Source organism: Lampetra fluviatilis, chromosome 11, assembly GCF_964198595.1.
Source record: "Lampetra fluviatilis chromosome 11, kcLamFluv1.1, whole genome shotgun sequence".
Lineage (NCBI taxonomy): Eukaryota > Metazoa > Chordata > Hyperoartia > Petromyzontiformes > Petromyzontidae > Lampetra > Lampetra fluviatilis.
In genome coordinates, this window is record NC_136285.1 from 12,148,463 (window position 1) to 12,175,122 (window position 26,660).

The window sequence follows — 26,660 nt, forward strand, 5'->3', positions numbered from 1 at the left end:
TGTTGTTGTTGTTGTCGCGCGCATTGTGACGGTGATGGCGATAGTAGTAGTAGTAATAATACATTGTGATGTCGATCGTTACCGTCAATTAACGTGATTGTCGCGGGCTGGTGCGTGACCGTAATTGCGCCGACAGAGGGGTTGGTGGGTCACGTTGATGTCGCGAGGTTTTCCAAGCCCAGCGAGGCAGGCACACAGGTGGGAGTTCGTGGGTTCGCTGAACCCCATCTGTGCGGACACTTTTGAGTGCTCCTCGTATGCCTGGTGGACCTGTTTTTATCCCCCCCTCCAATGTGTAACTACGAAGCTAAAACATCAAAAACAAACCTCTCATGAGCCCTCCTCTCACGGGTGTGGTCGGCTTGTTGACCGGAACGTTGTCCGACGTTTCGCAGCACGCGTTGCTGCATTGGACCTTCTCACTTGGAGCACAAACTGTCGGAGCAGAGCGCCGATAGACGCCGCACAACCTGCACACGCGCCGGATAGCGACGCAGCACAAGCGCCAAACCCCCACGCTGCAGATTCTTGGGTTTTTTCGGTAAAGTCACGTAGGTAAAAAAATTGAAATTAATAAAAGTAAAATAGAATAAAAAATATTTACTCATTTACTTGATACAGCAAGCGTGCTGTGATTTTAATTTTTTTTTAACTTTTATTAATTTTTTACCTACGTGACTTTACCGAAAAAACCCAAGAATATGAATCCTTGCAGTTATGAAAGCTTCAAATCTAGACCCACGCTGCAGCCCTGTGCTATCGTAGTAGTCGTAGTAATCCACTCGATGCGACATGCTCTGGAGAGAGAGCACTGAGACTCAGTGAGTTGTTTCGGATAAACACATTCCTCCTGTGGACGGAGCTGGTAGGAACGTTGGGTTGCTCGGTCAATGGCCAGGGTCAACGGCAGCGTGGTGTATTCCGCAAATATGCCCGACTGTGAGGGCGGGCACAAGCCGGCGTGAGTAGGTTAAACGTTGAGTTCTATAAGGGCACCACGGGGTGACCAGCCCCTCCCCACCCAGCCCCACCCTCCCACTCCCCACCCAGCCCCTCCCCACCTTCCCCTCCCCACCCAGCCCCTCCCTCCCCACCCAGCCCCACCCTCCCACTCCCCACCCAGCCCCTCCCCACCTTCCCCTCCCCACCCAGCCCCTCCCTCCCCACCCAGCCCCACCCTCCCACTCCCCACCCAGCCCCTCCCCACCTTCCCCTCCCCACCCAGCCCCTCCCTCCCCACCCAGCCCCACCCTCCCACTCCCCACCCAGCCCCTCCCCACCTTCCCCTCCCCACCCAGCCCCTCCCTCCCCACCCAGCCCCTCCGTGCACGATGGACGGACGGACACAATAATCCCCTGTGGGCTGGTGGAACCAGTGGTTTCCTACCAGTAATACATGCCATCAATTATACTATCGTCATGGAATAGGGCAACAAATGGCAGGCGTCCAAAGAAATACATTTAATAGACAGGAGTAAGATAAACATCCAGTAAAAATCCAAAATTGTATCCTTAGCAAAAGACATTTAGAAATCGTCACTAAAAAGCACATTAGTCATCATGCCACTATCCGTGTTTTAAAATACAAAAAACACACACGTGAACTCTTGTTATCGGCACTTTCACAAAAAATACAACTTTTTACAAACTTTAAAAATATCTGCTGTACTTCGTGTTGATTCTGAGTGATATATCAAACATATAAATCAATCTATCGTATATAGAGTAGTTCACGGAAGAAAAAAAAGTATTTAAAAAATCGCCCGGTTAAAGTAGTGATGGCGATGTTGGTAGCTCATGGGTCGAAAAACATTGTCCCAGTAAAGATGCAAATAACCGTATCGCTTAAAAATAATCCGGTCACATCGGAAAAAATATATAAAAATGTTGTATCATCAAGAGCAAGGCCCGTCCATAGGGGTGGGTGGTGGGGGCTCGGGGAAAACAACCGTGTGGGCCTCCCCGACGCCTTAAAACTAACCCAGAAGCATTACATCTGACGCGGGGCCCCCCAAAGTGCGGGGCCCGGGGCGGTCGCCCAAGATTCGCCGTGTACCCTCGGGACGGCTCTGATATTCAGGACCAGTGGTGTCCAACATTCGTGTACCCCGCAGTTTTTTCGCTGTAAATTTAACGCGTAGGCTTTCGCGAGCAATGTTATCCATAATAAAGGTTTTTTTGGGGGGGTTAGATCACGTGAAAAATATAAAAGTGTCGTAAACCCACCTCCACCCGACACAGCCAATTAGTAGGGTATGTCACGTGAACAAAACGTGCCAATTAGTTACTGCTTCAGCACACCTGGTGTGTTGAAGCAGTAAGTAATTGGCACATTTTTTTGACGTGACAAAACGTACTAATTGGCTGCGTCGGGTGGAGGTGGGTTTACGACACATTGATATATTCACGCTGAGCCCTCAACAACATTTTCAGAATTAAAACGACTCTAAATCATCGTTTGTGTAAAACAGTTTCACGGACCACTTCCCACGACCTTACGAACCGTACAGCATCGGCCCGCGGAGCACAGGTATTTGAACCACTGATCCCAGACCGAATGATCTCTGCTTGTCCGCCTGGATGAACTCAATATTACACACCGATACCAATACCTATATCCATCCGCAGACACTGATACAATAAAAAGAAATCCGCCCAACGCATTCATGTCACGTTACAACGTGCGGTATAGTCAAACAATTCTTTTTAGCAACCATTCACAAATACGAGAACTACGGCCTAAAGGGTTAACCGCTCACGACACGGGGACGACATCGATGCCGGCTACAAACGAGACACGGAGAAAGAACCACGCCAGGGGGGCACGACGAAAGGGCGCGGCCGCTTCGCTCACATCGTCAATGACAAAACATCAGCGGTGTCGTTACGTGGAGTTCATGCGCGCGAGCGTCAGGCGAATTCTTTGTCGGCGGTGGAGGGGGTGGGGAGGACTGAATGACCCTGAAAATCCCATCTTCCTGGCAAATGCGACGGGGGCACTTAGGAAACTGTTGTTTGACGAGGGAGCGGGTCGCCTCTTCCGTCGGAAAAGGCCGTCGATTGTTTAGTTCCCGGGCGAATGCTCAAATGTTCGAGAGCTGTCCCGGCCTAAGTGGAATGTTTATCGACGGCCGTCGGATGGTACGGAGGATGAACCCCTGCCTGTCAAATCGACCGGCGCTCGTGGCTGGGTGTCACCGGCGGTGATTGAGGTTTCTTGTGTGTTTGTTTTTCAACTTGAGCTACAGAGAAGACACTCCTCGGATGGCGTTTTTTTATCGGGTCGTTACCGCGTTATTCGTTCAGCGTGATGCCCGACGCGCCGCGACCTGGGACCTTCTGCGGGAACTCAAGCGAAGCTCCCAGCGCGTGGAGCGAAGCGTCGGACTATCGTGCCGAACGACACGTGTGTGTATGGAGAAGCATGTTTGTAGTTGCGTGTGCGTGTGAGGAGCAGCATGTGAGTGAGTGGGGAGCGGTAGTGTAGCGATGAGCACGCTGTGCTACGAACCCGGCCTCCCGAGTTCGATTCCAGCTCGTGGCCAACACCGGTGACGGTTATCTGAACTCGTCGTGGGCCTCCCCTAGGTCGACTCAGCCTCAAATGAGTAACCTGGGCGTGGTGTCGGCCACCCACCCCCTCGTATGCCGCGCTGGCCTTCATATGTGCTACTCGCTAACAGCAGTTGTCCCTCCAGTCTGTTAAGGCTATACGGGGGATCTTTGTCTTTGTATCAAGAAATTATTTTTGTTTAGCGCTCGCCAGTTCACCGCAAAGGGGATCGTGCTCATGAAACGCTATTAGCAAAACACAACGATGATGATAATAATGGCGACAATAGTAATCACTCGCAGCGTCCTCGCAAAACAAGTGAACCGTCTGAATTGAATGTATGTTGAACTTCTTTTGCGCCGTACGTTGCCAACCGTGCTATGACCCCCCCCTCCCCACGGCGGTGATCAGAGCTGCAAGTGAGAAATCGGGCAGCCCCCCTACTGACTCGTTGCGTACCCCGTGTGTTGGCTGTTTTCGATGGAGACTGATACATGGGTACGGTACGTATGGCTATTCCTGTCACTTGTATGTATGTTGAACGTCTTTTAATTGTACTTGGAACAGTTCAGGGGTAATCTACCCCAGGCCAACGCGCACTGCAGGATATGTATTTACCCTTAATGTTGATTTACGTTGGTGCGGTATTTAACGATTTCTCCTGCAACTTGGGTTGTCTTTACTTCGACTTTTCATATCCCTCATTGCTGCACGTTGTGTCATTGCTCACGAGTTCTCACCTGGTGGTGTTGGTGATCCAGGTCACTCTTGCAAACGGGACTCATCCTGGTCTCTTTGAGTTCTTAAACGGTTAATAAAAACACACACACTTGGGGTGACTTGGTTGGAACACGGTGTTCTCTTATCATCCGTACTGAGCCTGCGCTTGTTGTTGTTTGTAGCCAGAGATTTGCGCCGTAGAAATCCAATACTACAGGGAGGCGGGCCTCTCCAACCTCAGTCACTCAACGTTCTCAGCAACTCAACGTCGCGTAAGCCACGCGCAGTCGTGACTGGGCAACTCTGCGCCACGTGAACAGACTTTGTGTTCTTATTTCATAACCGTGTATTTCTCGGCTTGTCAATGGGGAGGGGGGTAGGGGGGTAGTGAGGGGTGGTTTTAATTCGTCAGCACTGCTTCGTCAGGGGTTGTATCGTTCAAATGTGCCGTACCAGGGCCAGCGTCGTGGCTTTTTAGCGTCTCATCGTTTTGACATTCCACCTGCCCAACCCGTGCTGTGCGTGCCACATTTTGTAGAGCCACGTGTAAGCAAAAAAAAAAAGTAAATACCCCGATCCGCTTGCCACAAAATATTCCACGAACACCCACCGCCGAAACCAGCGCCTTCTTGACCTGCCGTGACGACCAAATTAGCAAATCGAAATCGAAAAGCTGCAAAGTGCACAAAGAAGCACGGAAGACGTGCACGCCGAGGATTGCGCCGAAGAGCACAGACAGCAAGTGGAGCGTGAGGATTAGCGGAGAACCGCAAGATCAGAGACAGCGAATTGGCCGTTGTTTAAAGTGGCCTTTGGCCAGAGCCACTGCGAGTGCCAGTGGACGACGGCTGATGACGGAATGGCAGCCAAAAGGAGGGAAACGCGCCCCCAAGAGAACCACTGCGACGGCGAGCAGTGGGAGTTTGTGAGTTGAGGTCCTACTCGGGGTTGGAGGGGGTGGCGGGGGTTGCGAGGTGGATCGTGACCGTCGCACGATCGCGAGTTGACGTTCAATGGCGTGAGGAAGGAAGCATCTGATCTCAGCAGTCGATAGACCACGTGTGGTTGGTGGTGGTGTGGACCTGGTGTGGTTGGTGGTGGTGTGGACCTGGTGTGGTTGGTGGTGGTGTGGACCTGGTGTGGTTGGTGGTGGTGTGGACCTGGCGTGGTTGGTGGTGGTGACCTGGTGTGGTTGGTGGTGGTGTGGACCTGGTGTGGTTGTTGGTGGTGACCTGGCGTGGTTGGTGGTGGGGTCCTGGCGTGGTTGGTGGTGGTGGGGACCTGGTGTAGTTGGTGGTGGAGGTGACCTGGTGTGGTTGGTGGTGGTGTGGACCTGGTGTGGTTGGTGGTGGTGACCTGGCGTGGTTGGTGGTGGTGTGGACCTGGCGTGGTTGGTGGTGGTGGTGACCTGGTGTGGTTGGTGGTGGTGTGGACCTGGCGTGGTTGGTGGTGGTGTGGACCTGGCGTGGTTGGTGGTGGTGGTGACCTGGTGTGGTTGGTGGTGGTGTGGACCTGGTGTGGTTGGTGGTGGAGGTGACCTGGTGTGGTTGGTGGTGGTGTGGACCTGGTGTGGTTGGTGGTGGTGACCTGGCGTGGTTGGTGGTGGTGTGGACCTGGCGTGGTTGGTGGTGGAGGTGACCTGGTGTGGTTGGTGGTGGTGTGGACCTGGTGTGGTTGGTGGTGGTGACCTGGCGTGTTTGGTGGTGGTGTGGACCTGGCGTGGTTGGTGGTGTTGACCTGGTGTGGTTGGTGGTGGTGGTGACCTGGCGTGGTTGGTGGTGGAGGTGACCTGGTGTGGTTGGTGGTGGTGTGGACCTGGTGTGGTTGGTGGTTGTGTGGACCTGGCGTGGTTGGTGGTGGAGGTGACCTGGCGTGGTTGGTGGTGGTGTGGACCTGGTGTGGTTGGTGGTGGTGGTGACCTGGCGTGGTTGGTGGTGGAGGTGACCTGGTGTGGTTGGTGGTGGTGTGGACCTGGCGTGGTTGGTGGTGGTGACCTGGTGTGGTTGGTGGTGGTGACCTGGTGTGGTTGGTGGAGGTGACGTGGTGTGGTTGGTGGTGGTGACCTGGTGTGATTGGTGGTGGTGTGGACCTGGCGTGGTTGGTGGTGGTGACCTGGTGTGGTTGGTGGTGGTGGTGACCTGGCGTGGTTGTTGGTGGTGACCTGGCGTGGTTGGTGGTGGGGTCCTTGCGTGGTTGGTGGTGGGGTCCTGGCGTGGTTGGTGGTGGTGACCTGGCATGGTTGGTGGTGGTGGGGACCTGGCGTGGTTGGTGGTGGTGACCTGGCGTGGTTGGTGGTGGTGACCTGGTGTGGTTGGTGGTGGTGACCTGGCGTGGTTGGTGGTGGGGACCTGGCGTGGTTGGTGGTGGTGACCTGGTTTGGTTGGTGGTGGGGACCTGGCGTGGTTGGTGGTGGGGACCTGGTTTGGTTGGTGGTGGGGACCTGGCGTGGTTGGTGGTGGTGACCTGCTGTGTGTTCCGGAGGCTGTGAGATATGGCATTCGTGTTTGGCAGCCGTTTTTCTTTTTCTTTCAAACTTGCGCACAAATGCACGGATATTTATAACAAACGAATAATTGGCGGCGATTGCAAGTCGGAGGCTGCACGCTCAGTTAATTTAAATGGAAATTCAAGGCTGGAACCGTTTAATAAGTGGCAGCCGTGCGTCCGTCTTGATGAAAGGTGTAGTAATTACTTCATGACACTGTCATTCGCACATCGCGATTCATTTGTAAGCTTGACTCTTATCGTGGCATTGTTGGATTATATAAATCCAGCACTCTGCTGAATATGAATCATACGGTAGTGGGAGTGTTTTATTTTTAAGTGTAATCATTTTTGTTAAAGTACTGTATTGGCTTTTGGGAAACGTGAAAATTAAAAATGTGTGGACGCGCGCTGGGTCGGTGGTTGCATGGCAGGGTCGCGAGAGGGTGGTGGCAACCAAGGGGGGCATGCTTTTATCCAGCAGTGGGTCGTCCGTGGCTGATGATTGTTCGATGATGATACCGACTAACCCCTCGCCAAAGCGACTCTGCGAATCCAAAGGTTCCGATTCGATTCAAGATTCGATTATTTTACGCTTTCATCGCGGTGAATGTTCCGCCGCTCGTGGCCGCGGGGTTCGAAGCGTTCCGGTTACACGAGAAATGAGAAATGTCGAATCTCGCTCCCGTGATTCGATGCGTCTACCGTGGGCTCGACATCCGTTGTAGCCTTACGTCCCATCGGCGACGAAGGGGATTTAGTAAGAACATCGACGCATCGATGCCATGGTTACAAATGCAATGCTGCAGTTCAGCCGCAACCGTCATGAGCTCTGAATCCGTGAACTGTTTCGCCTTATTGTGCGAGCCCTCATTGTTAAGAGCCCCCCATTCCCCCCATTCCCCCCCCCCCCGTTTCACACGATTGTAGGGATCGACACGTGGAGCATTGACGGGGATTATCCCCTCAGGTTCGGCCAGAGCGGCCAACTTTCCCGGAATATTTCGAGCGAGAACTCAGGGGCCGTCCATAAATGACGTCACGTGATTTTGGACTATTTTTGATCCCCCCCCCCCCCCTCGTCACACGGCGTCACAAAAAGTCAGACCCCCCCTCAAATATGACGTCACAGAGCTCTGCCCCCCCCCCCCCAAAAACCATAAAACATGCTTCAAATCGCTTTAAACTATTGTCATTGTCGTGCGTATTTAATGCACTCTGATGTTGTAGGAGTGTTGTTATAACAATTAGTGTTGTTATAACAATTCTATATTTATTTAAATTTGCGCATTTTGATGTGACGTCACATTTCTCAACCCCCCCCCCCCCTCGTCACACATCGTCACAAATGTCTGACCCCCCTCCCCCCCTAGGTGCGTGACGTCATTTATGGACGGCCCCTTAAGCCGCCCGCCCCTGATTGTACCCCCTCGTGTTTCTGCCTCGACCCGACCTCAGTGGGCATCTCGTCCACATGGGGACACTCGACACAGCCATTCAGAGACCTCGTCCCGGTACGTGCGGCACCGCCGTGGGAGGGATGTTGACTACCTCGCCCGGTATGCGGGAGGTTCGTGGGTTCGATCCCGATGATTACGCCTGCTGCTGTATATTTGGAGTTTGTGTTGTCTCTCGCCCCGTGGTCGCGTGGAATTTGCTCCGGGTCCTCCGTTTTTTTTCCCCTGCACGTTTAGAATCAACATCACGGGGGATTAGAGTATCTGGCTGCTATAAATGTCCACGTGAGGAGCCACTTTGTGGAGCGATCATTTGTGAGAGCCCTGGTCGCTTCTGAAAAAGAGCTACAAAGCTCAGTTGGGGCCTTACTTAGCAAAACAAAAAAACGAGTTCAGTTTAGTTGAGACTCAATCTGAAATGAGCATCTGTCTCAACATCATGGAGAGAGGAGCGTGCACGGGTAATACTGGCCACACCACCATACGCCTTCGTATGGCGTTTGCCGAGAGCACTCGTGCCTAGCAGTTGCGCAACGGCTAAAGTGATACCGTTTTTTTTTCCAACAAAACAAAACAATGCGGTCCGTTGCAACACGGCCTCTCTCTGCATCCGTCCCACACCCACGGCACTGTGATGTGAGAAAGATGCAGCGTAGTTAGTTAGTCTGCGTGCGCGTCGCGGTAAAGTCGAGTGGAGTGGGGGTAAAGTGTGGGCGAATCCCACCACTTCCAAGACGTCTGGCCAGCGTGGAAGAGTAGGCCAAAGACCACTCCTCGAGGTGCTCTCTGGAGCTCCATCTAGTGGAGGTCCCGTGCACCAGCGGTGGGTGTGAGGAATTGCACGGTCGCCCCTTGAGCTGTATGGCACACGAGCACACAAGGGGCAGATGGGACGTCTTGGCAGCGGTCAGTCTGTCGGGGACTGGAATGAGAGAACGTGCCCCCCCCACCCACCTCGCTACCCCCCTTTAAATGGGAGTCACTCGTCCTCGGGGCGGATGCAGCGACGCTCGGAGTTCATCGCTAAGTGGTCGTTAATGCCACCGTATCCTGCCATCACTTCCTTCCTCCGTGCCAGATGCCACAGCAGCTACGCCATCACAAACTGCACCTTCCTTTTTTCTCTCTCTCTGGCGACTTGTTTTCTCTGCCTGTGTCCTCTCTTTAGATTGTTCACACTTAAATTCTAACTTAGCAATCTTTGAAATACGTAATCAACCAGGCTATGCGTTAATTGTGTATTGACCGACCCTCTGTGTTGTATTACATTACATTTCGATATTTTACTAGGTTATTTAATTTTAGTGTGTCCTTCTCCTGATTTTCAGGCTTGCTTGCCGTGCCATCGCATTCACAGCACCACGTCTGTTGACCACTCATTGATATGCTAATTTTTTCTCTAACCCTCCTCCCTCTCGCTGCCTCCGCCCCCCCCCTCTGTCTATTTAAGGCCACCACACAGAGACGATCACCCCTCTCTGTTACCTGTGTTGCTCTCGCTATGTATCTTGGTGATATCTGTCTGCTAATATGTCTGTCTATAGTTTTCTGGTTAGATTTTATGTCGCTATTTCATTATACCTGATGATGATTGCTTGTGTTGCAATCGAAACGTCGTATTCTATTATTTAATTTAATTTATTATTTTATCTTTAGACGTGACTTAACCGAAAGAAACAAATAATAATGCACCTTCAAGGTCGACTCGAGCAACAACTACAACAATCTCCCGCTTTATGGAGTTTTACAATGAGTGGTGTGAGTATGTGACTGTGCGTGTGACCACCACTACCGCCACCACCCCCAATAATTTTTAGTGCCACCCCCTTCACACTACCCTCTCCAACCCCCCCCCACACACACACCTTCTTTACTCTGTCCTAGAATCGCTGGTGTCTAGGCGGTGTGTTACGTGATCCAATTGCGCAGGCACTGCAGACAGGCTCAGTGGGCGTAGGAGCGTGGTTGGCATGGGCCCTGGTGCAAGGAATGAAATGTGGTCGACCCCCGTCGCGTACAATACCCCCCCCCCAATCCCTCCTCCCCCTCACCCCACCGATCTTCACAGCCCACCAACAAGGGTGCAGTTGCACGGCCTGCACACCCGACGATCTCCTGGGGGCGACTCAAGCGGTGGAGAAGGTGGTGAGCTCGCGCTGCACGGTGCTGAACGTGAACAGCTCCATCTCCCCGGCGGGCCGCTCGTTCTCGTTCTCGTCGCTCGCCGCCGTCACCACGCACGGGGAGAGCGCCACGACCGCGCCGCCGCCGCCGCCGGGCGGAGCCGGCGACGAGGGCATCTCGGCGGAACCCTCGCCGCCCCCCGTCTCCGGGCAGGGGCAGCAGCAGCAGCAGCAGGCGCGGGCCGCCCTCGCCAGCTCGCGGCAAAGGCCGAGCAGCAGCACGGGGCCCAGGCACGACTTGGAGAAGAGCAGGTACTGGGCGACGGTGTGCAGGACGTCGAGCGCCGGCGACTCGCCGCCGCCGACGCCGGCGTATTCCCACACCATGCTGCACACGATCTCGGGCACCAGGCAGCAGGCGTAGGCGGTGGCCAGGGCAACGACGGCGCAGTTCATCTGCCGCTCGAGGCGCAGCTGCTGCCGGGTGCTGCCGCGCGTCAGAGACGTGGCGGGGCCCGCTTCGCCCGGCGGAGGTTTGTTGTGAGCGGCGGCGCTGCGCGTGGGGGGGGGAGGGAAGGAAGAATCGAGTCACGAGGAATGGTGATTTTTGTTTGCGCGCGGTTAGTTTGTTGTCCTTCCCCCGCACCTCCCGATTGGCACGGTTGGCCACGTATGGTGCGAAAGAAGGTCAGCGTGCGTACATGCATGTCACAAGAAGTGCGTCACGAACTAATTGTTTTTTTTTATTTGACAAGGTAAGACCCACTGAGCTATTTCGCTCTTTTTCAGAAGCAAACTGGCTATCACCAATGATAGCTCAGCGAATCACGTGGAAATTTACAGCTGGCAAATACTCTAGTCATCGCTACTGGGGAGGCAAAGACGGCCGGGCATGGTTCTGGCCACCCACCCTCTCGTGTGCCACTGCACCACCAACACCACCCACATGCATAGGCTCGTCGTACAAGCAACTCCCAACACAGAGGGCCCATCTCAGATAGAACAAAAAAAACCCCTCCTAGCCCTTAAACTCCTTAAGAGCTTACTCAATAAGCTGCAATCCTCGCCAGCCGGCGCCCGTGATATTTGACACAGTTTGTCTTGTCCTGCGTAGCTTTCTTTGGCAGCCGATGGGCTCTCTTGTGGTCCTTGTTCAGGAGGCTCTGTAGAATGTTTGCCATCCCTCGCTCGGCTCGCTAGCGGCGGAAGAGACAACGCAGCCTTGATTAATTTTCCACTGGCTCGCTCGATCACCGCTTCTAACCGAGATTCGTAACCAAGGACTTTTTTTTCTTATTCTCTCAATCGATATGTTGATGGAATTCTATCTACTTGGGCCGGCTCGGAGGCATACACATTATTTGGCGTAAGGCACTACCACTAGATGGCAATTCTAAGTCTGTGTACCCTATATTCCTATAATCCTATGCGTGCATAGGTGTATAATATAATAATTTTAATTTATAAAGCGCCCTTAAACAATCGTTATCAGGGCGCTGAGAACGATTGTATACAATTTGCATAGAAATTAGATCCGAGGACTCAACATCGTTGGATATCAAATCTCGACATCAATTTGCAATCTGTTGCAATCCCCAAAAATTCCATACGAAAGAAGAAGACCGTTGTTGTCATTGTCATGAGGACAGAGGTGACTTCATATGTGCCGTGGACAAAATCAATAATGCTCGGAAAAAAGCGTTCCTGACTGTGTCGACTGTAATTAAGTAACTGGTCATTACACATTTGTCATTTCTGCCCAGGTACTGGGCGCCGCGGTGGCTAGGAGATGTTAACTACCTCGCCTGGTATACAGGAGGTCGTGGGTTCCATCCCAACCCTGACGCGTGCTGCTGTATATTTGGAGTCTGCGTGTCTCTCTCTCCCTGTGGTCGTGTGGATTTTTCTCCCGGGTCCTCCGGTTTTTACCTCCACATTTAGAAACGTGCGTTTAGAGTATCTGCCTGCTTTACATTTCCACGTGATAAGCCACTTCGTTGAGCTATTATTTGTGGCCAGGTCGCTTCTGAAAAACGGCTGTATAGCTCAGGTGGCCTTACCTGGTAAAATTATAAACATATATCGATTAGTTTACTGTACTAATAGGGGTTTTCCCCTTTTTTTGGCGTCATCTGCACCTTTTGGCGTCATCTGGTCGAACACCATATGAGACTAGGCTCCAAAGAAAACTGTCTCTGGTGTGGACCAATCAGTTTCAAGGACAATGCATAAATTATCAGAGTATTGTTTTTTGTTTGCATTTGACTGCAAGTATTGTGGTTAATGTAAGCATGATTCCTTGCAAAAGGTGTCAGTTTTGTTGCCAGAAAAAAAAGGGGAAAAAACCTATTAGTATATTTTGGTACTGGCAAAGGAGGTCCCATGATGTAGTTTACTGTACATTAAAACCAGATAATTAATTGCAGCCGGGTCTGTTTGGGTCGGGGACCCGCAAATGATTTCCCCTGTCCGGCAGCACGCCAAGTCCAGTTCACCTCTCGCTATGGCTGTGGATTTACCAATTTGGTGCCGTCCAGTCCAGGGCTATTAGCGACCCACAATATCCTCTGCATATTCTACTCCGTGTTGTTAAACTGACCCAGAATGTATTCGATGATAGCTGAAGCCCTCCCTCCCTGTATGTTTTACTCATCCCTTGAGAGCTGCGTCGATTCCGTGGCAGTTGTGCTCAGACTGTCAAGAAACCCATGAATATTGAGCACTTTGTGGACCGTACAGCATTCTCGCATCTATGATGAAGGGCGCCTTGTCAAATGGAAATCGAGTATAATTGTGGTCTAGTCATTGAGATGTTATTCCGCTGACGGGTATAACACACGCAGCAACGAGACGGTACGTGCCGCTCTTTACTGTTAACGCAATGGATGAGTGCGTACATTTTATTTTGACCCGTGATTTACATTTGTTGGATTTTAACTATCTACTCTATTTCAAATCTAAATAATGTTTTACCATGTCATTCTATTTCGGAATGTAATCGCGACGGTAACCTTCGCGGTTCGATTAATTTTCGCCATACAGGGGCGCCATCACATCGGTTTGAATGGTCGATTATTCCTTTTTCTTTGGAACATTGTGGAATTGTAGCGGCCTCTCGTGGCTGGTGATGGGGGGACGGGGGGGGGGTCACGACAACCCAATGGCGTAGTTGCTACATTATCGACTCGGGGGGTGCGGCAATCGGAAATGTTTTCAACAACGCCGTTTTCAACAACGCCGTTGTTGAAAACATTTCTCACAGTGATTGTCAAGGTGGCCCCAACTCGAAGCTTTGGCCACCAGTAGGGGCGAAGGCACCCCCTGGCTGCCCCACGCCAGGTACGCTACTGCGTGAACCCATAGCATAATTTAATTAACAGATCAATAATACCATTGGAACCTCCTTTGCCAGTAGCAAAATATGATAATTGTTTTTTTACCCTTTTATCTGGCCACAAAACTGACACCTTTTTTATTTACAAGGAGTCATGTTTGCATTGACCACAATACCTGCGGTCGGAATGCAAACAAAAAAACACAACTCTGACAATGTATGCACTGTCCTTGAAATTGATTGGTCCTCACCCGAGACAGCTTTTCTTAGAGCCTAGTCTCACATGGTGTTGGACCAGATGACGCCAAAAGGCACACAACTCAAAGACAATGCACCATCAGAGTATGAGAGCTCGGGGTAAGCATTTACACCATTGGAACCTCCTTTTCCAGTAGCAAAATATGATAATTGTTTTTTTACCCTTTAATCTGGCAACAAAACTGACACTTTTTTTACAAGGAGTCATGTTTGCATTGACCACAATACTGGGGTGGGTGATGTTAATCACTGTATGATGATGATGGTGGTGCTCTAGAAGGGTAAAGGGTGGGCCCTGTAAGTCCTCCCTTCCCATGGAATGTCCTTGCTGCCTTGGCCAGGTCTCAATCCAAAGAGAGATTTGTTTTTTTTACATTCAAAGGGCCTTTACCTGAAATCAACTCAGGCACTTGTTGTACAGAGTGGGGTCCATTGCCCGGTATTGACCGAAACGCATGCAACCCAAAATATTTGATATTCCAGGGCAAACTCTGTTTTCGTTCACAATTTAGGTCTGTGAAGGTTTATATCCGGAGTGTTTGAATGGCACTGAGTCTAAGCATTTGCTAACTTTGAAAAAGTAAATGCGGATATTTGTGTGAACATTTCTTTTGATTGCCCTCGGCTACGAACAGTTGTTGCTGGATATTTCGAAGAACGGTACCTAGAGTTGCGCCCTGAGAACTATTGTTTAAGGGTGCTTTATACATTTAAATTATTATTACTACTACAGTAAACAAAGAAACACCCTTTTGCCAATCCACCGTTGGCTAAAGGCCTCCCAACTCCAACCATACTTCCCCACGCTGGTCAGTGCGGGTTGGCATAAGACATAGATGCGGACGCACAGTACAATGATGGTGGACATTTTTCTGAACTGCTCTCTGCTGTGCAGGACTAAATTATGGAAGACTTAATTTGTTCGTAAATTATTATCGCGAGTGTGATGCTAAAGCCGAGAGAAGGCATGGCTAAGCCTACTAACTGGGCAAGGGGGGGGGGTGTCGTTGCTAGTTACTACATATACACGTTGTGCTCGATTCATTGGGCTCTTTCCACGCTTCTTAATTTCATTTACTCCATAACAACAGATGGGCCGCTGTTGATTTCGAAAAGCTGTTGTTGGCGGTCGACCCCACGGGGGCAATCGGAGCGACGGAGTCCGAGAGCGCTGTCATCCAGACGGATTGAAAGCTTCCCAGCTGTTGATCCCAGGGTCGGGGGCTGAGGCGTCGTTAAAATTCCCTGCCCTTAAATAATCGGAGCACACGGAAGTGCCGCGGAGATCGAGCGGGAATTCAGAGCGATCACGGTCATGAAGGAATCGCGATTACCTGCCCGAACGAGCATTGCGGTGTTGGTGATCGCCGCCTGTCGATAATCGATTTTGAGTAAAATGGTTGCTGCCATTCCACATTCCTATGGCGAGGAAGAGTCTATCCATAGTACAGTCACTGTTGACCTTGTCACGATGTATTTTGTCCACATAACCATCTCGTCTTATTTTGTCGCCAATGAGAAACAACGGTGAGTCCATGAATTGTTGTTGTATAAACCTGTTCATATGATTATACGAATATAGGCAATGTACAGTACAATAATGGAGGGTTTTCACGCATATGTGAGCTTTGTGCTCTAAGTGGTAGTGCCTTACGCCAATAATTTCTACTCCGAGCTAGCCTTAGCAGCATCCCTGGAAAAATATCCTGCGATAAATTAAGCCCCGTCGTGTAAGACTGAAATCTGTGTTCTGTGATTGTGCTATGAAGTACTGTAGAGCCATTGCCCGAAACGTCGTCCATTGTTTATCATTTTCCTTTGAAGGTCACACATTGTTATTGATTAAACGGTTGAGTCGTTGTTGTCTTCGCGCGCTGTGTTAAATAGTGCTCGAGTGATGTGTTTACATTTTTCTTTGCGTCTGTTAGAGTCGAGTGCACATCCATTTCAATTGCAGCCCTGTTCCCGTTAACAAAATAATAAACACACCCAACATGTTAAAAAAGGAAGAATTTTCCAGAGTTTAGTTGAAATAAGGTTAAACAAAAATTAGACACTCTGCTTGTTTCATGGCGTACGGATATTTCTGAAAGAATGCGGATTTTCTTTTTACCGCGTAAAAAGGCTGAGCACCATATGGTGTTTAGTGGAAACATGGGTCAGAATGTGAGTGTGTTGGTGCATCTGCCAGTCATCTCAGTCGGTCAACCCATGGGCACCTGGGGTCTGTCCCCTTGAACTCCTGCCAGCAGGCTTTCGACACTTCACATGGCCTCAAAGTGCACCTAGCCTGGCACAGTCGCCGTGGCGACGTCACCGCCGCTTAGTGGCGAACGGCGGTTGTTTTGTTGTTGTTGTTGTGGGTGTGTTGTGGGTGATTTCCACTCACGACCGATATAACGGCGACGAATATTTGAACCGGTCATTGGTCTCCCCTAGGTCGACTCAGTCTTAAAATGAGTACCCAGCAATGGGAAGACAAAGGCGACAGGGCACCGTGCCCACCTTAAGTGCTCGCCAACAGCACTTGCCCCAACAGTCTGTTAAAGGCTCTATGGGGGATCACTGCCTTTGTGCGTTGATGTGGATTCTGCGTGTCTTATCAGTGCGTGCAATTGTATACGTGTGTGTATGCGCGTGCGTGCATGCATGCATACGTGTGTCTTGCTGGCCTTAAGTGCTCGCCAACAGCACAGATCCGAGTGATTGCGCGCGTGGACGATTGAGCTCGGTGTGAATTCAAAGAAGCACACGGCGCACGCTCGGCATCTCTCTACAGAACATCACAACGCCATCAGCTGCTTCCAATCTCAACCCCGTCCCGAGACCCCCCCCCCACCCTTCCTCCAACCCCCTCCCCCCCAACACAAAAGCGAGCCCCTGGGGGAGATGGGGGAGGGAAAGGGGTCCTAAAAAACCGGAGAACATCATCCCAACCGAGAGCACCCCCCCCTCACCACCGTAAACCCGCGTGTGCGTCAAGCAACGAAAACCCGAGTTCAATACCCGGCTCCCTTCATCCTGCGCGCGGTCAGGACGGAGCAGGTGACGGTGAAGGCGATGGGCAGGCAGAAGTAGCAGCCGAAGAACCACCACGGGCGCGCGGCGCGGTACGTGGCCGAGAGCATGTACAGGAAGTCCGGCAGCTCGTGTGGCACTCGCATCTCGCAGCGGTCGTACGGCAGCGAGGAGCCGGTGGGAGCACCTCCGGCCACCGCCACCCCCTGCTGCTGGGTGTTCTGGTGGTCCTGGTAGTGGTGGTGGTGGTTGTTGTTGTTGTTGCTGTTCACGCCGTCCCTGCCCGCCAGGCCGTGGATGAGCAGCTCGGGTGTGGAGAGCACGAGGGCGCCCAGCCACACCACGGCGAGTTTGCCTCCACGCGAGATGCAGCCCTCCGTCTGCTCGTAGTGCAGGCGCACGTTGGTGGCGGCGTGGAAGCGGTCGAGGCAGAGGGCGGCGAGCGTGAACGTGGTGATGCCCAGGCTGGCCACCTGTTTGCGTGGGTATATGGGGTAGGTATGGGTGAGGGTGGGTGGGTGGAGGACGCTACTGGTCATTTGGGGGCACCTCCGATTATTACGGTTGGCTACGTACGGTGCAAAAAATAGGTTCAACATACATGCATACAAGAACGGAGGCGCAGACGCTCACAACAACGAGCGGAGCGCCGGGCGGATAAAATTAAGTAGGGGCGGAGTGGTACAGATGGTGCATCAGCCAGTCATCTCAGTCGATCAATCATCTTTGCATCTGTCTGTCCCGTGACCTGCCAGCAGCGAGCCTTCAACACTCCACGTGATCGCCTCAAAGTGCACCCGGCCTGGCACAGAGGGCCGTGGCGACATCACCGTCTCTGAGTGGCGAATGGCGAATATTGGTTGGTATTGTGGGTGCGTGGGGTGCGTGGAGTGCGGTTTGAGAGGATTGGCATGGCAGCTTTACGCACGTGGGAAGTGTTTACCCATCATCAGGCGCGTGTAGCGTCCAGTAACGGGCGTTATTTGATATTTGAAAGGAGGTTGTTTAGTTGGTGTACTCGCAACGACAAATGCGTGGTGGGTGGTCACGAGGATTTAAGGACGGGGGAATCCAATCTTAATCATTTGCAGTTTGCAGCTCTTTAACAATCCACTGCCCCCTCCCCCCACGCCCTGTCGGTCATGGGGGGAGGTGGGGGGGGGGTTATTTCACCATACTTCACCGCGCTGGTCAGTACGGTGTTGGTGAAGGGGTTGTCCAGGACCCGGTTCAGATTTAATTCACCACTGATTGTTAGCCCTGGCCGGTCTGTGTGTATATGTGTGTATATATCGACCCGGCTTTGATTCTCGCTCATGGCCAACACCAGTGACGATTATCCTGGGCCTCCCCTAGGTCGATTCAGCCTGAAATGAGTACCTGGTATGGTGTGTAAACATCGCCACTAGGGAGACAAAGGCGGCCGGGCGTGGTGCTGGCCACCCACCCCTTCCGTGTGCCGTGCCGTCCTTAATAGGTGCTCGCTAACAGTTTGTGAAGGCTATACGGGGTATCTTTGTCTTCTGTGTATATATGGGCAAGTCCTGTTAGTCTGTAATGAATTCCGGCTGTACTGTGGGATCTTCCTATGTGGGGAGGGAGGAATGCAATTCAAAGGTAACGGAATCACACGATCAATTGCAGGCAAATTAGACGCGGCCTTTAATGCGTGGGCAGCCACCGCTGTGTAAGACCACCCTGAAACCTCAAAAACATCCCGAATGATGCTCACGTTGAATATTGTGACGATTTCGGTTCCGCGACCCACGTTGTGATTCCGTTACCGTTGTAATCCTTTGATTCCTATCATTAATATTACGCTTGTTTACCCAGGAAAGCCTCGCCGAGTCTCATGCCCACTTTCCAGGAGGGCCCTGCCAAGCTTTTCGCAGCCGTGGGGCGATGGTCGCCATGTAGATTCCAATCGCGTCATTTGGGGTGTCATTTATTTTTGCTTCTCTCCAAAATTGGGCAAATCCGAACCCACGATCATGTGTGTGCGTGTACTTGTATTGTGCACGCACACACATGACACAGACATCACGCCATATAGCCTTTAACAGACTGTTGGTGGACAAGTGCTGTTAGCGAACAGCAATGAAGGCTGACGTGGAACACGAGGGCGTGGGTGGCCAGCAACCACGCCCGGACACAAACAAACAACAACAACAACCGCCGTTCGCCACTAAGTGGCGGTGACGGCGCTCGTGCCAGGCTATGTGCACGTTAAGGCCACGTGAAGTGTCGAACGCCCGCCGGCAGGATGTCACGGGACTGACTCAGATGCCATGGGTTGACTGACTGAGATGACTGGCCGATGCACAATCTGTGCCGCCTACTTTGCCAGCATAACACACACACACACGTGCAAGTAGTCCTATCTGTATATTGTATACACGCATGTTTATTGCGGGGAAGCCTTCATCCAGCAGTAGATTAACAAAGAGATGAATCATGTTTATGAATACTAATAAAGGTGCGGGTCGTCCATCGGGAATTGCGGGGCTTACGGATCAATAATTGTAATCGCTTTAAGTATAGCCGGCAACCCTGGATCCGGTTTCGGCTCCCTTGGTCTCATCAGCAGCGCATAGCCCTGGTATCACAGGCGTGGGCTGCGGCGCCTACAGCATTGATGCACCTACAGACCTCGTGTGTCCATCTGCGCGCGTGCGCGTGTCTCAGTTCCGTCAATCACATCGCTTGCTTGAATAATTTAGGTCGTAACACAATCGAGTAAAGATCCATTGTGACCGGAATGATCAAGGGACCTGTGTGGTGTTGACGATGAGCTATGCACAAACCACGTTTGACCTATGCCAACAAAACCAAAATTTCGCTGAGCGTGCGTGCTTGCCTCCACATTGAGGCACTGCACGGGATATTACCCAGTACCTACCTAACGCTGCACTTTGCCCGAACCCGCCTGTGCAGGCTCTAGGGGGGATCTTCGCTTTTTTTTGTCTTTCCGCACGAACAGTATTTAAGCACAATACAGTTTATGTGCACGACGAATTCTGCCCCGGTGTGATCGGTTAGCGCACTCGAATCAGCACGTTTGGCTTCGCGCAGTGCGAAAGAAGTTCAACACAATTCATATAATTACAACCCAGAGGTCGTCGGTTCGATTCAATCTCCCGGTGCGGTATTTTAAACAATGGGGGAAGTCTATGCAATCTCTCCGCGTCTGTCCACGCTATATAAATACACATACACACATGAATGGGTCCACCACAGTACTGTCGCTCGGTAGGTCACGTGTGATTGGGGTGAAGCGTGGGCAACTCCCACCTCTTCCACGCGTGGAAGAGTCAATGAGTAGAGCAAAAACATGAATCCCCCTTCGACAGCAGTGATGTGAGCGACCACATTGCAAGGCCTGCACCTTTACCCCCCTTTTTGTTGTCGCGCGTGCATTCGTGCACACGCGTTCAGGTGATTCGCGAGCCTCACCTCGAGGTACGGCACCAGCTTGCACGTGAAGTCGCCCAGCACCCAGCGCTTGGACAGCTCGTGAACGGCCGTGAGTGGCAGGCACACGAAGATCACCAGGAAATCCCAGAAGGCCATGTTGGCCAGCAGCGAGTTGGAGACGTTCTTCATGTAGCGGTTGTTGCACACCACGCAGATGACGGTGAGGTTGCTGGCGAGGCCCACGGCGAAGAGGAACAGCGAGAACGCGAGGATCGCGTAGGCGCCGTACGTCTCGCTCGTCACCGGCTTGAATGGATTCCTCGCCCGCGGGATTCTCTCCACGCGTCCGCTTGCGCTCTTCGCCTTCGGGGTGATGACCTTTGGCGAGTGGTCACTCGCTTCTGTGATGTTATCCGACGACGATGATGATGATGAAGAGGACGACTGTCCGGGTGATGAGAGGTCAACCTCGGTGTCCACCTCCGTCCCGTTATCAGCGAGCGCCGGACGTGGCGAGTGCGGGATTGAGGTTGCGTCCGTCTGCTCCGCTTGGGCGTTCACGTCTTCCGCCGCCGTTGCGGCTGCTGCTGCTGCTGATGGTGGTGGTGGTGACGGTGGTGCTGGTGGTGGTGTTGGTGAGCGAGCATTCTCGGCGTTGACCGTCTTCCCCGCCGCCTGTCGTTTGCGTCGAACCTCGAAAGCCCTCGCCGGGACAAACGGAGGCACGGCCGACGGCAGATTCCTGAACGTGCCACCACCACCACCTCCACCTCCTCCTCTTCTTCTTCCTCCATCCTCGTCAAAGGTGCTCGCCTCTTCCCCCCGTGTCGCTTCTCTTCCTCTAACAACACCACCGTCGTCGTCGTTGCCACCACCACCACCACCATGACCAACAACAACAACATCATCTTCATCAACGTCGCTGCCATAAAGAGCGCGGGCTTCGAGCAGCGACTCTTTGTGTGCTGGAGGCGGCGCGTCGTCTCCCAGCGCCGTCGGGAAAGCGACGAGCGCTCCTGCAGCAACCCCCAGCACGGCCCAGATCATCATCATCGTCGTGGTCGTCGTCGTAATCATCATCGCCGCCGCGGTGCGACCCTGCAAGCGCCAGGGTAAGGCGACTCGGAGCCCGCTCCGATCATCGCAGGAGATGTTGATGTCAACACGCCGCTGCTGCTGCTGCCGCTGCTGCCGCTACAGGCAGATGCTGTGGAGCGGTTATTTATTTACCGCGCGTCGTCTGTTTCAACGAAATAAAATAAGGCGTGATGTTGTTTTGTGAATATGTTCTCTCTTTTTTTGTTGGTTTCGTGCAGTCCTCCCCGCCCGGTCGTTCCGTGCAACGTTGGCGACGTGAGCGCGCTCACGGGAGTGCGCGTCGGAGAATCGTTGAGTCCGCGTCCTTTTGAAGAAGAGAGGCGTGCGCTTGCCTGCTCGATACCCCCCCCCCTATCCTCCCCTAGCCCCCCCCTAGCCTCCCCACCTCCCCCTACCCCTCGTCCTCCTTCTCTCCGCGTCTCCTCCTTTGCCTAGACAATTACAAAGATCCCCCGTGTAGCCTTCACAGGCTGTTGGTGCAAGTGCTGTTAGCGAGCAGCACCTTTGGAGGCCCGGACGGTACACGAAGGGGGGGGGGTGGCCAGAATCACGCCCGACCGCCTTTGTCTCCCCAGTAGCGATGTTTACTACACACCGCACCGGGTACGCGTTTGAGGCTGAGTCGACCGAGGGGAGGAGACCCTGGACCGGTTCGGATAATCGTCACCGTTGTTGGCCGTGAGCGGGAATCGAACCCGGGTGGTCGGGTTTCGTGGCGCAGTGCTCTGGCCGCTACGCCACCGCTCCCCGACGCGCACACAATGGCGAACCCAGTCCACGCACAGATGTCTCTACGCTTACTCCCCCATCAGGGCTTGCGGGAGATTGTGGTGGCGGTGGTGGTGATCGTGATGGTGGGGGTTGATGGAGGGCGTCAGGGGAGGAGGAGGAGAGGGTGTAAGGGGTGGTGGTGGGGGGGTAATGGGGAGGAAGGGAGGAGGATGAGGAGGAGGAGGGATGAGTGTGCTGGGGTAGGGTTGGGAGCAGGAGGAGGTGGATTGAATATGGGGGAAATGTTGTTGGGGGAGGGGGGGTAAGCGCATGTTGTTGGAAGCAGCCAATGAACACGCGATGGTGAAATCACGGTCGCTTGAGCCGTGCATGGTAGGATCTGCGTTTGGTGGTGATGGTCCTGCGCTTGAAGAGAGCTGACAGCCGACGTATTGCTCCGCCCGGGAAAGAGTCTGCCTGTCCGTCCGTGTGTTCATCCGACACCACCACCACACGGTAGCAGATCCTCAGACACCGATGCTAAACTCACCACCACGACGCAGAAGCAGCAGCAGCTCACCAGCCCACATGTCCAACGTTCACGCCCGCGTCTCGTTCCTCGCACATGGAGGCGACATGGCCACACATAAGGGGCCGTCCATAAATGACGTCACGCACCTGGGGGGGGGGGGGGTGTCAGACATTTGTGACGATGTGTGACGAGGGGGGGGGGGTGAGAAATGTGACGTCACATCAAAATGCTCAACCTTAAATAAATATAGACAACACGTTCTACTTAATTAAATAGACTTTTTAATAAATGTTTTCTCCTACAACATCAGAGTGCAGCGCCACATTAAATACGCACTACAATGACAATAGTTTAAAGCTATTTGAAGCATGTTTTATTTGGGGGGGGGGGGGGCAGAGCTTTGTGACGTCATATTTGAGGGGGGGGGCAAAAAACGTCCAAAATAGCGTGACGTCATTTATGGACGGCCCCTTATAGTATTCTTGTAAAGGTAAATTGAGTTTTCAGGTCCAAACGGCGTACAACCGTTTCAACATGGGCAAACATGTTTTGTCTATTTGTTTGTGTTTCTCCCTTGTGATGGGAGTTTGTAGGAGGGACGTTGAGATTCACAAGGGCACGGGGTGACCAATGAGGTCTGACTTGGTCTGTAATAAGGTGCTGAAGTGCGTGCACATGTGAGAGGTGTAATATCGCATCGAGGCTAAGATGTCCCATGCAACGCCGTAAAACTAAAAACGCATCGAAAGTTAACGGACCCCACTCTGTGTGTGTGTGTTGACAGCATGTGGTGGTGCAAGCTCACTTAATAAACTGGATTTCCAGCTTGCAGTCCTTTTTATTTTTGATAAAGTTCTAGATTGGCAAAGGGCTGCACATTGTACATCATTATCATTGTTGTATTTAATAATGTCAATAATTGCCAAAGCTTGTATCAATACATTGTTGTACATCGTGTAAGTAATGGGTTTTGGTGACGTATATATAAGTTCACCACAGTGTTAAATAAGGAAGAAAATGCATGCACACGAATGGATTTTGCAACGGTAAGTACAGGTTTTTGATTGGCCTTAACACATACGCACATACATCATATTTTACACCTACGTGACTTTACCGAAAGAACCAAAGAGTATGGATTCCTGCAGTTACGAAAGCTTCAAATCAAGATTCAAATCAAGATTGGCCTTAACACGTTGCATTGTTGAATGACGTCACATGGTGCATGGCGTGTGACGTCATTGCCTTGGCAGAAAAGGCTTAAGCCATTATCGCCGTGGGCTTTATTTTTTATCGCCATATTTTGGGTAACCCTTGACTCAATGTGCCCGGTTTTCTGCAGGGCAGAAACGCCACAATAGCAACGCGGCTTTTCGATAAAATGTTGTTTACATCGGATCTTCCTTACGAGAGTTACCGTGGCCGTAGAGACACGCAGACGGACCGACAGAGTTCATGCATTCACGATTTCAACCGCAATGGGAACAGGCGTCAATTATACACTGGCCAACACACTTTTTCTGGCATAAGGTATTCCAACGGTTTTAAGGTAATTTTGGGGTGCTGATTCCAAATCTGGCATCACTTTTTGACTATCACATCAGGTTTTTGAGATATAAAATATTACATAAAATGATATTATAAACACACTATCCTAAAAATACAGCACCATATTTTAACACTAAAGCAGTCACTGACTCGCAACAACTTGCAATCATAAGTGACAGAGTTAATTTCGGGGAAAATCAATGAAAATGGGGTATGCTGATAGCATAAAAATGAGATGTGATAGAGCAAATCTGAGATCAGATTTGGAATCAGCACCCTGAAATTAGTCTAAAACAGCTGCAAAAGTCCAGGCCAGAAATTTGTTTTTGTTGATCAGTGTTATTGAATCGAAACACATTCTCACAATCGCGAACAATTTTAATTTCGCCAAGAGAGGCGAATTCTCACGCGCCATTTGCAGAGTATACACAGCAAGGCTGCATACCAAACATATACAGAAGGCAAATTCATCTGCACCTTCCAAAGGCAAAGATGCCCCGGATAGCCCTTGACAAACTTTTGGGGCAAGTACTGTTAACGAGCACCGACGAAGGCCGTTACGGCGCACGAGGGATGAGGTGTACAAGCCCCACGTCCGGCCGCCTTTGTCTCCCCAGTGCTGATGTTTACACACCACACCAGGTACTCCTTTGAGGCTGCGTCGACATAGATGAGGCCCAGGACCGGTTTTATATATTCGTCACCGATGTTAGCCGCGAGCGGGAATCGAACTCGGTTCGCCTGGGTTCACAGCGCAGCGCGCTAACCGCTGCACCGCCGCTCCCCGCTCACTCACGCAATCCACTTCACACATCCACCCACACACAAAAGGCATTCTTCGCAGTGGCGGTGTCGCTTCTGTTGCTTCCCCGCGCAGTCAAGCAGAGAGCCACGAACACGCACACACGGAGACTCGAATCGTGTGCCCTGAACAAGATGTTGCGTAATTGCTCTATAAATAAAGCCACCCTCCCTAAACGTTACCCGCGCACAAGGACAAATCGATATCTACGGTGCAGCGCGCATTCGACTGTCGTGGCGAGTGCCGTGAGCGAGATGTTCGAGGGCGGTTGATGCTGACATAACCACGCCCGCACGCCCGCCCGCCTTTGTCTGCCCGTTGCTGACGGCTCACAACACCGAAACAGACACTCATTGTCACATATTCTTAGGTTTTTTCGGTAAAGTCACGTAAAATTAAAATTGATAAACGTTAAATAAAAATTTAATAAAAATCACGACGTTTCGGAGGCAACACAAGCTTCCGTCTTCAGGTGGAACCGTCACAGCACGACTGCTGTATCAAGTGATACAGCTACCTACGTGACTTCACCGAAAACACCTAAGAATATGAATCCTTGCAGTCACGAAAGCTTCAAATCTAGAACTCATTGTCATGTCGGTAAAGCCCAAGGAGGATCCACAGCCCAAGACCGTCAACTTAAGGTTGAGTGGACCTAAGTGAAGACCATAACAGGGTCAGATGCCACTTGCAGTGCGTCACGAACTCGGCCTGTGTTTGGAGCGCCACGGTGGCGAGATGTTAACTACCTCTCCTGGTATGCAGGAGGTCGTGGGTTCCATCCAGACCCTGACGCCTGCTGAGACATTTTAAGTTTGCGTGTCTCTCTCCCCGTGGTCGCGTGGATTTTTCTCCGGGTCCTCCGGTTTTCCACTCCACATTGGGGAACATGCGTTTAGATGACTTGGCTGATAAGCCACTTCGTTGAGCTATTACTTGTGACCAGGTCGCTTCTAGAAAAGGGATATTATAGCTCAGTAGGTAGGCCTTACCTGCTATAATAAAAAATAGTTTCGTTTAGGATTCCTGGTCATGCGCGACAATTTGAATCTACACCTTTCCTGGGTCTTGACAAGGTGGAGCCGGCCTCAAATGCGTTCATGGGCCCACTGTCAAAATGTTTTGACATTTGTTATCTCGTAATTCACATTTGCTGCCCTCACGGAGCCGACAAGTGCGCACGGAAGCGCGGAGAGAGATGGGCGCTTGGAATTACACCGAGAGACGGCGAGTGGAACACGCGGATTAGAGGACGCACCGCAGGTCGGAGGCATTGAACGTGAAGACAAAATTAACGGGTTTAGGCAGCAAACGCCGCTAGAAGAGACGTTGGCCACACGCTGCACGCACCTGATGATTGCTATACACGTCCTTACGTGACGTTTAGCAATCATCAGGCTAGTGCAGCGCGCAACGAACTAATTTGTATTTGGCCTCTCATTTGGCCTCTCTGTGTGCTGTGAAGAATAGCCATTACCTAAAACCCCTAAATGTCACATAGTATACACTATGCTATTTGTTCTAAGGCAGGGGTTGTTCACGAACATATTTAGTTTTTTTGTTGTAAGTTTTATGGGAACGGTGAGGAATGGCAAACACGAACGTGTG

General features: G+C 51.8%; 2 protein-coding genes across 2 annotated transcripts; both read right to left on the reverse strand.

The window, feature by feature from the left end:
• Positions 1 to 2,309: 2,309 nt before the first annotated feature.
• On the reverse strand, positions 2,310 to 7,498 carry LOC144934901 (uncharacterized). The gene is made up of 3 exons (XM_078861170.1): positions 7,463 to 7,498; positions 6,063 to 6,114; positions 2,310 to 5,938 (listed from the first exon to the last, which is right to left on the reverse strand). The coding sequence occupies exons 1-3, from the start codon at positions 7,496 to 7,498 to the stop codon at positions 5,049 to 5,051; spliced, it is 978 nt and encodes a 325-aa protein (XP_078717296.1). The 3' UTR covers positions 2,310 to 5,048.
• Positions 7,499 to 10,270: 2,772 nt separating this feature from the next.
• Positions 10,271 to 21,814, reverse strand: GPR37 (G protein-coupled receptor 37). Its single transcript, XM_078861008.1, has 3 exons — positions 20,401 to 21,814; positions 16,936 to 17,420; positions 10,271 to 10,890 (listed from the first exon to the last, which is right to left on the reverse strand). Exons 1-3 carry the CDS (start codon positions 21,439 to 21,441, stop codon positions 10,341 to 10,343), a joined length of 2,076 nt encoding a protein of 691 aa, XP_078717134.1. The 5' UTR covers positions 21,442 to 21,814; the 3' UTR covers positions 10,271 to 10,340.
• Positions 21,815 to 26,660: the final 4,846 nt, after the last annotated feature.

What these genes read in the sequence shown, in the direction of transcription:
- GPR37 (XM_078861008.1), bottom strand. Translation starts at nt 21,441, where the DNA reads ATGATGATTACGACGACGACCACGACGATGATGATGATCTGGGCCGTG. An exon ending in AGCTGGTGCCGTACCTCGAG is followed by an intron (nt 17,421 to 20,400) that starts GTGAGGCTCGCG and finishes CCACGCAAACAG; the next exon opens with GTGGCCAGCCTGGGCATCAC. An exon ending in CGCAGGATGAAGGGAGCCGG is followed by an intron (nt 10,891 to 16,935) that starts GTATTGAACTCG and finishes CCCCACGCGCAG; the next exon opens with CGCCGCCGCTCACAACAAAC.
- LOC144934901 (XM_078861170.1), bottom strand. Translation starts at nt 7,498, where the DNA reads ATGGGACGTAAGGCTACAACGGATGTCGAGCCCACG. An exon ending in CAACGGATGTCGAGCCCACG is followed by an intron (nt 6,115 to 7,462) that starts GTAGACGCATCG and finishes CAACCACGCCAG; the next exon opens with GTCCACACAACCACCAACCA. An exon ending in ACCACCACCAACCACACCAG is followed by an intron (nt 5,939 to 6,062) that starts GTCACCTCCACC and finishes CAACCACACCAG; the next exon opens with GTCCACACCACCACCAACCA.